Source organism: Chanodichthys erythropterus, chromosome 3 (assembly GCF_024489055.1).
Source record: "Chanodichthys erythropterus isolate Z2021 chromosome 3, ASM2448905v1, whole genome shotgun sequence".
Taxonomy (NCBI): domain Eukaryota; kingdom Metazoa; phylum Chordata; class Actinopteri; order Cypriniformes; family Xenocyprididae; genus Chanodichthys; species Chanodichthys erythropterus.
Genome location: NC_090223.1, coordinates 46922557 through 46931872, shown reverse-complemented (window position 1 = coordinate 46931872; position 9316 = coordinate 46922557). Strand labels below are relative to the sequence as shown.

Below are 9316 nucleotides of genomic sequence, written 5' to 3'. Positions count from 1 at the left end.
AAATACATTTTTATTTAGGAAACTATAATGTCAAATACATAAGTCATTATAGGCTATTCGATTTAGTAATTATTCTGTAGCTTGCAGCTCTCGTCTAATAATAATTTGTCTAATAAACGGAGAGGCGGAGATGAGAAAATACACCATCTTCTCATAGACTAAATTATGTTCAGAATTCCCCATGCACAAAAATAAATAAGTAAATAATATGTGAATGTATTAAAATGTGTTGTAATAAACATAATCCAGTAGTCTCATAAGGCCTATTGATGTTTCATTTTTTTTTTTCTAGGGAAAATATAGTTTTTTGTTGTTGTTGTTGTTTTTGTTTTGTTTTGTTTTTTAGAATTGTTTGAGTTTAGTCTTTGAAGATATTAGAAAAGAAAAGTAGGCTATGATATGCATCTCTTGGGTGGAAGAACCAACCCACAAACTTGTCACCCAATAGCCTTCCAAGGGGTGTGGTGAAGAAACGCATTTAAAAGTACCTCTCTGAAACTCTTTCTTCACACGATTCTTCAGCTTCTGTTTAAGGCGTTTAGTCTGAACATCAAAAGTTGGAAACATGGTTGAGTGGACAGAATTTGAGAGGACCACCATCCAGGACATCTTCTCCAAGATGAACTACGAAGTCGTTGGTCCTCAAGCCCTGGCAAGGTACTGAGTCTTAGCATTTTCTTTAACTATAAATCGGGCGACTAGTTTTGAAACTGTGCTCTGATAAAATGCTTTCTTCTCATTGTGTCTCGTAGATGTCTTATCGTGTACCCCTGGACCCAGCGGTACTTCGGCAAATTTGGAAACCTCTACAACGCCGCTGCTATCATGGGAAACCCCATGGTTGCTGCTCACGGTACAGTTGTGCTCCATGGCCTGGACAGAGCTGTGAAGAACATGGACAACATCAAAGCCACCTATGCTGAACTAAGTGTGCTGCACTCTGAGAAGCTCCACGTAGATCCTGACAACTTCAGGGTACGTTGACACTCAGCCCACAAATAACGTTCATTAATACATCTTGTTTTGACTTCAGTGTTCATCTGTGTTTATATCACTGCTCTTGTGTCCCCCACAGCTTTTGGCTGACTGCTTAACCGTCGTTGTTGCTGGACAAATGGGTGCTGCATTCACACCTGAAGTCCAGGCCGCTTTTCAGAAATTCATTGCCGTCGTGATCTCCGCCCTTGGAAGACAGTATCACTAGATACTAAACCTGCTTGTACACAGAGGATCATCTTATGTTTCCACAAACGAATATGTTCTTCTGAGTTGAAGCAAATAAATATTTCAGTATTCAATATTCATTGTATCGTGTATTTATTTATATTCGCATGTCTTTGGGATTGCTTCTAGCAGACAACTTTTGATTTTTCAAAACAAAACCTTGATATAAACAATTTCAGATCTTAAATTAAAATAGACGGCAAGTTCGTGAATATCTCTCATAGGTACTGTCAAAATAACTTTAATAAATTTAGATTTGACCTATTTAAAAGGTCTATTTAAAAAAAACAGACGAAAGAAAATGAATCATTATGCATATATACAGTTGCAAGAAAAAGTGTGTGAACCACTTTCAGAATCTATGAAAATGTGAATAATTGTAATAAAATAAGAGAGATCCTACAAAATGCATGTTATTTTTTATTTAGTACTGTCCTGAGTTTAAAAAAAAAAAAAAAAAATTAAGAATTTATTAAAATAAAAAAGTATGTGAACAACTGATTCTTAATACATTACCTGGATGATCTACGACTGTTTTTTTTTTGTTTTGTTTTGTGATGGTTGTTTACGAGTCTCTTGTTTGTTCTGAGCAGTTAAACTGAGCTCTGTTCTTCAGAAAAATCCTCTGGGTCCTGCAGATTCATCAGTTTTCAAGCATCTTTTGCATATTTGAACCCTTTCCAGCAGTGGCTGAATGATTTTGAGATCCATCTTTTCACACTGAGGACAATTGAGGGACTCAGACTCAAATATTAAAAAGGTTCAAACATTCACTGATGCTCCAGAAGGAAACAAGATGCATTAAGAGCCGAGGGGTTAAAAAACTTTAGAATTCAAATATTACGGTAAGATGTACTTAATTTGTCTTCCGGGAAACAAGTATTTTCTGTTGCTTCCGAAGGGCAGTAGGCCTACTAAATGAAAAGCAATGATATTTCAATAAAATAAGAAAAATTTGGACATCTTCATCCTGTTCAAAAGTTGTCACCCCCCAACTCTTAATGCATCGTGTTTCCTTCTGGAGCATTAGTGAATGTTTGAACCTTTTTCAATAGTTGAGTTTGAGTCCCTCAATTGTCCTCAGTGTGAAAAGATGGATCTCAAAATCATTCAGTCACTGCTGGAAAGGGTTCAAATATGCAAAAAAAAAAAAAAAAAAAAAAAGCTTGAAAACTGAAGAATCTGCAGGACCTGGAGGATTTTTCTGAAGAACAGAGCTCAGTTTAACTGCTCAGAACAAACAAGGGACTCATGAACAACCATCACAAAACAATAAAATATCTTACTCAGGACAGTACTAAATAAAAAATAATATGCATTTTGTATGATCCCTATTTTATTAAAATTATTCACATTTTCACAGATTCTGCAAGTGGTTGACATACTTTTTCTTGCAACTGTAACTATACATTCTGTCAAAGAATGTCCTCAACATTGCGATGTCACATATCTCAAACTATAATTAATTTATCTTATAGCAGGGTGTTGAAATCTAAGTACACATTTTCAGAGAGGTAACGGACTTTGAGAGTTTTAAGACCCCGATATACTTAAAACAAAATCGAAGAACAAACTGATGTGACGTAATTTCGAACAAGATCAAGCCAAAGCGAAGTTCATTTTGTGTTCTATTTTGTAAGTTCGAAACGGCTGACCAAAGCTAACTTTCAGGAAAATGTCGTGTTTTCAGCTGCAAAACACATTCGTACTACCATTGGTCCGTGATGATAACGAGAGCCTTGGATAGGAGGCTCCACCTTCACTTGCATGGAACGCTTTTCTGACTCATTTCATCTGTTGAGTTTGTTGAGGTAAGATCTCCGCGGGTGAAAACATGAACACTGGATAGCCGCTTTATAGTACAAAAATGAAGTTGTGCTTCTGATGAACTGACTGACACTGACACTGTTTTTCGTGTTTGATACTGTAAAGCTGCTTGCTTTTGAGCAATCTATTGAATGAAGTACTATAAATAAATGTGACTGGAATGGTAATTTGTAGAGCTCGTGCTAACATACCAATGTTGTTATGATCAGACGCTTTATGCTTTCTATAAAAATTCATGCTGTTTTCTCGTTTTTGTTGTGTTTATTTTGTTACTGAGAAGAAAATGTACAACACATATTTACATATTCATCTAAACGCCGCTCTCAGCAGTGTGGGTGGCGTCAGATGCTCGATTATATGCTGCGTTCACGCCACCTCGTATTTTCCGGAATCTTGTGATGACAACAAGTTATTTTCTGAGCTGTTCACGTCTTTGAAGCCCGATCACACGAAAATGCGTATCAATGGCACGAGTTTGTAATCTCGTAGAATATATACGCCAAAATGAGTTTTGGCGTGCTTATGGTACGCAGTTTTTCGCGTGCATATGATACGCACTTTATGGCGTATTATACGTACGAACCCCCCACTCCTCCACCCCCAAGAGCGTATCATATACACGCCATAAAGTGCGTGTCATATGCACGCGAAAAACTGCGTACCATAAGCACGCCAAAGCTCATTTTGGCGTATATTCTACGAGATTACAAACTCGTACTATTGGTACACATTCTCATGTGATCGTGTTGCTTTGAACTGGGATGCGTTTCCATGGCACCACTATCAACGCCTATGAATCTACAGCGGTCAGGTGGTAGTGGTACAGCGGCCATGTGGTACATGTGGGAGCTTTCAGAAAACTCCCAGCTTACGATCTCTACAAGGACGTGAACGCTTTTTACAAGACAGAATTACAAGGAATTATAGTATATCGCTGCTCGCATATTTCGTACTTCGTTTTACCCCTAAACGAAGAACAAAACAAAAAAAGAACTTCGTTTGTATATCGGGGCCTTACATTTCATTTAGCCTTTACTAGACGTCCAATTAGCTTTTTAGAAATAGATACAAATATAATATAAAATAGACCTACAGAAGAAAAAATATCAACTATTCAATGTTTATTGAAAAATAATTGACTGTTAGATGTTTTAATCGTCTACGATTTTGACAAACATAACCAAATACAATTTACGAGTTCACTGGTGATATGACGTACTTTGATAAAATATTATATATTCGTCATTATACGAATATTTTTTTATGAACAGTTTAACGACAGGAGCTCAGAACGACACGCAGGCAAAAAAATTTAACAAGAGGATTGAGTAACACTTTACAATAAGATTAACTACTTTAGTTAACATGAACTTTAATAATTAACAAAACCTCTACAGCTAGTTAATGTTAATTTCAACATTTAATACATTATTAAAATCAAGAGTTGTATTTGTTAACATTAGTTAATGCACCGTGAACTAACATGAACTAACAATAAACAGCTGGATTTTTAATATTAAAAAGATTAACAAATCAAGTAATAAATGTATTGCTCATAGTTAGTTCATTAGTTAATACATTAACTACTAATGTTAACAAATGAGACCTTTTGTAAAGTGTTACCGATGTAGGCCTATGTTATAATGGTCAGTGAAATATGTACTTTGTACGTTAAAGGACTAAATTAAATTATTTAGTAGTGGTTGCTTATTTAAATGTTTAAAAATTGTTTCGATTTGGGCTATTTGCTTGTTTATTTGTGTGTACTTTCATGTTCATTGGATGGTAGTTCTGTAGAAAGTATTAAACAGTTATAAACAATATTTGTGACCTGATCCAGCAAAATGAGTCACAGTGACCCAAATTTCAAAATTGAGATTTTGGTATCAATGGAAAGATGAGACAATAAGCTTTAAAATTATATCCTAGTCAAAGTCATACCTTGAATGGTTTTAAAGATACACCCATTTTAATTATGGTTGTCTGCCCTCTTTTTCCAATTGAAAACCTGAGAAAATCGCTTTTAAAGTTTTTTTGCCCGTTTTTTTGTTGATATCTTTCAAAATCCATTGCATTTAAAGGGACAAACTATTTATTTTACAGCTTAATTTGACCAAATAAATTTATATATATATATATATATATATATATATATATATATATATATATATATATATATATATATATATATATATATATATATATATAAATGCTATTAAACCAGGCTGAAGCTCAAATTATTTTAAAGTATTTATTTGAATTAACCCTTTAAGACCTGAAGGCTTTTTTAGAGTTCTTTTTCTTTCTTTTTTTTTTTTTTCTGAGCGACACACACAAAAGTAAAGACTCATAACTCCAAAACTCTAGCAAGGAGAGTCAAAAGGTAGGTATCATTTGATAGAAAACATTTTAAAATTTAAGAAAATATAAATTACATTACATTTGGACATTATCTTGCTGAGAAACAGCTGATAAAAGACAAAAAAATATATATAATTTTTAAAAAATAATTTTTATTTTTTTATTTGACATGGAATAACTCAGGAACACAATAAGATCGCTAAAAAAATCTTTTTTGGGGATGCTCTCCTATATGTGAGCTGCATCTGGTTCAAATTTCGTGGTGATATTATAAAGAATAGTTTGAAAAATTGTTGTTCATTTTTTCCGCAGCCAGGTGGCGCCAACGGGCGGTAAACCGGTTTAGAGGCACTTCTCAGCACTCGTTAGGAGTTTTTCAAAATGGTTAGATGCATTAAAAAGATGAGATTCTAAGCTTTAAAATGATATCTATTATGTGTTATTCCACGTTGGAAAACGAACATGGATGGAGACATGGAGACAGGCTAAAGACATGTTTTTAGCCAAGTATGTTAAATCATTCTGTGAGTAATATCTTGTGATCAACACAATATATTATATTGATTTTGGATTCATTTTAATCTTGAGAATCTGCTTTAAATATTGATGTGCGATTTTTATGATCTGTGCATTTTTCATGAAGTTATGAGCACGTGAAATATACATATATTCAGTTAGCGGCTGTGCTATTTTTGTTGTAAACGCATATTACTCAGAGAGGGTGAAAACAACACAACAGAAGCATGTTGGAGGCTTGATATGAAAGTTTAAAGTCTTTGGTTTTGTATGCAAAAAGAATTTTGTGCTACCTATATGGATTCAATTTTTATTGGCTTTTAAAGAGAGACACGCAAATGGGAGTTTTATTAAGGCGCGCTAGTCTGACAGGAGGATGGCTGGACCGATCGCGTGCCTGTCAGTCGAAACGGGGCTTCCCATTGTTAAAAATCAGCGTTTAGGTCAGTGTGTTTACATTTCTAAGCTTTTTGATTGGTTCTATACAACGTGTAACACATATTTGTAGAGCAGAGATAGTGACGTTTCAGGGGATACCGGGAAATGCTGTGACGAGAGGAGTTGAGAAGTTCATTTCCAGCGAATTTAGTAAAACCATGTCAAATTTAATAGCCATTGAAATACCTTTACTCAATTATGTGGACTACGAAACTTTGGGAGATTATTTTTGAAAGTCTGTTCTTTGAAATTAGCTTAAAAAATCGATTTTTTTCATTGTTTTTTCACATTATTGGCCCATATTTTAAAATAGAACGACTTCCGACTCATTTCGCCAGATCGGGTCACATTTGTGTTCTGGTGTGAGACTGTGCCATATCTCCTCTCTCTCCATTCGCTATTTGTCTTCACGTTATGAAAGTAAAGCGATGTTTTAAAACCTATTTTACTGACAAGTGGTTAATGCCTTTAAAGGTACAATTTGTGATATTTTTTTCCGCTAGAGGTCGCTAGAAGCCTATTTAAAACAAAGGCGTAGTTTGATGACGTAAAGTTTTAGAGTGGAAACTTGGGACATGTGGTCTCCATCTCAACGGACGGTGCAAAAGAATAGGGATTGGAGTCTGGAAGAACTTGTTCGTTTATGCGATTATTAACGTTACTGTAGTATGAAGCAGAGCAGGACCGAGTGTTGTGGGAGCTGAACGAGGAGCTGGAGCGATTGATCAACACACGCCTCACGAGCAGCGGGACTTTTATTATGACACAGTCGCCGGCGCCGCTTCCGCTTTTCCGGTCATGAGTTTACGGGAGCTTTCCTTGTCGACAGAACCAGCGGCAGATGGTAAACAGTAATTATGTTCCATAAATAATTAACACAATCCACCATAAAACGTGCAAGAAGTAAATAAGGAACTGCTTGAAGCAAGCTAGTGGTTTGCTGGACGCTAGACTCTACTTCCGCATTTGTCCACGGCACTGTTGTCATGTGGTTTCTACGTCAGTAAAGGCGGTAACAAAGGTAACTGCGTTATTGACAGGCGACTGCACTGCCCCGTGTCACTGTTTAGAATGGGAATTTTCTCATGATTTACAAGTAGTTGAAAACATTAGAGATATTGTTAGTAATCAGCTGGACAAAATATATAACACTAGCCTAGTGGTTTTTGGATATTTTACTGCAAAAATTTTACATATTGTACCTTTAAGACATATGCAGCAAAGACGTTTAGTTAAAGTTTTTCAGACTCATTTATTGCATCATAATAAGACAGAATGTTTACACAGGCATCCGTCTGGTCTCGAGCAACAACAATGCGCGCTCATCTTCTACCAGAAAGACTCGGGAGGCAATAACGTAGCACTGATATTTATTACCAAACAGCAAGCAGAATATATAATGATCTTTGGCGTAGGCCCCGTCCGTAGCTCACGTCCTGAGGGTTGCAGACTTTGTGTTTCCTGCCTGAAGCTGGACTCCCCCCGGGGAGTATGGACAGGGACCTTCCTGGTGGTGGTGGGGAGGATGGAGGTGAAAGCTTGCGTCAGCATCTGCGAACTCAGACAAGTGTAAGTACTAATATTTTATACTCCAAGTGTTAGATAATGATTGGTTAGATCTGAATTAATAAGTGACGTAACATTTGAGTCTTCCCGGCAGAACTTGCGCTAGAGCTTCATTTCTCGGACAGAGCCAGAGACAAAGCCGAGAGGAACTTGTCCATAGCAACATGGGCCTCAGGAGTGAAATCGGAGGCCAGAACCACGAGTATGTTGTGGGACAGAATCTATGAGAAACAGAGAAAACTAATTCAGGTTATACCGCGACTACGAGAGTATGACAGCATCAGAATAATTTCATTGCGTTCACCTTGAAATTGGCGGGGTCAACTCTCAGCTGGAAAGCATGAAGCTCGCTGAGGGTCAGAAGTCCATTAGTAAGGTCGTCGATTTTGCTGACAGCCTCACCAACGCCAGCCATCACAGTCTTCCCGTGCTTCCTCACTGGGGCAGAGCCGGGGCTCATGTCTTTCCAGTGAGAGAAATAGGTTTTGGTCTGTGGATAGACAGCCAACATCGTGTAGACAAACAAATTAAACTGAACTCCAGATACACATCTGAAGAAAACATTAGACTACGACTTAGCCCATTACAAAACACCATAATGAACCTTAGAAAGGGCATCATGAACAATGTCGTCAGCTTTTCCTGCGATCTTGGCCCAAAGGGTTGACTGTAGCTTTGTCTTTGGCAGTGAGACTAATTGTGGAAGGATGAATTTGCAGCAAACTTCTGTAGACTGCTGGCAAGAGAACTGACTGTTTTATACTGCCACCAGGAAGAAACACCCAAGACCATCCTCACACACCAAAGATGACTTATCAAACTTTGGAAGACTGCCATAATGGCTGACTTTATTTCATGATATACTTCGTAAAGTTGTATTTTTTTTATCGACTTTTATTGAATTAGTTGATTAAATTGAAATTAATTAATTTAATATTTTACCATTTATGATTTCAATGAATTACAATATAGCTGCAAGCTATGACGGGCCCAACCACCAGTGTCACATGGTGATTTTATGAAAACAATACACAGTGGACACATGCAACAAATAAAAAAAAAAAAAAGAAAAGAAAAGAAAAAGAAAACATTTTTGGGTGTGCAATTTACAAATGATACAGAAAGTGTATTCTTTGTCAATTGACCATATGGACAATTACTTCCTGGTTTTCATTAATGAAAATGATTTTCCATCAATGGTTGACTTTTTGTTGTATATATTTTAATGCAGTTACCACACTTGCCTACTTTGCCCATTAACTAGTTTTATTGATTGCAATAAAGACAAAGCTAATGTGAACGGTTAAATAAGAAAAGCGGTTTCTGTAATTAGAAACACACATGCAACATTTCACTTCAAATGTTATTTTTAATGTGATGACCT

At 36.3% G+C, this 9316-nt stretch overlaps 1 protein-coding gene and 1 pseudogene across 1 annotated transcript; one reads left to right on the top strand and one right to left on the bottom strand.

Annotated features, from left to right (window-relative positions):
- Nucleotides 1-518: 518 nt before the first annotated feature.
- LOC137017837 (hemoglobin subunit beta-2) lies at nt 519-1283 on the top strand. Its single transcript, XM_067382534.1, has 3 exons — nt 519-657; nt 753-975; nt 1076-1283. Exons 1-3 carry the CDS (start codon nt 566-568, stop codon nt 1202-1204), a joined length of 444 nt encoding a protein of 147 aa, XP_067238635.1. The 5' UTR covers nt 519-565; the 3' UTR covers nt 1205-1283.
- A 6759-nt stretch (nt 1284-8042) lies between these two features.
- Nucleotides 8043-8769, bottom strand: LOC137004689 (hemoglobin embryonic subunit alpha-like; annotated as a pseudogene).
- Between the last annotated feature and the right edge of the window lie 547 nt (nt 8770-9316).

Excerpts from the sequence above, each read along its gene's own strand:
- LOC137017837 (XM_067382534.1), top strand. The coding sequence starts at position 566 with ATGGTTGAGTGGACAGAATTTGAGAGGACCACCATCCAGGACATCTTC. Across the intron at positions 658-752 it reads GGTCCTCAAGCCCTGGCAAG|ATGTCTTATCGTGTACCCCT; the intron begins GTACTGAGTCTT and ends TGTGTCTCGTAG. Across the intron at positions 976-1,075 it reads TAGATCCTGACAACTTCAGG|CTTTTGGCTGACTGCTTAAC; the intron begins GTACGTTGACAC and ends TGTCCCCCACAG.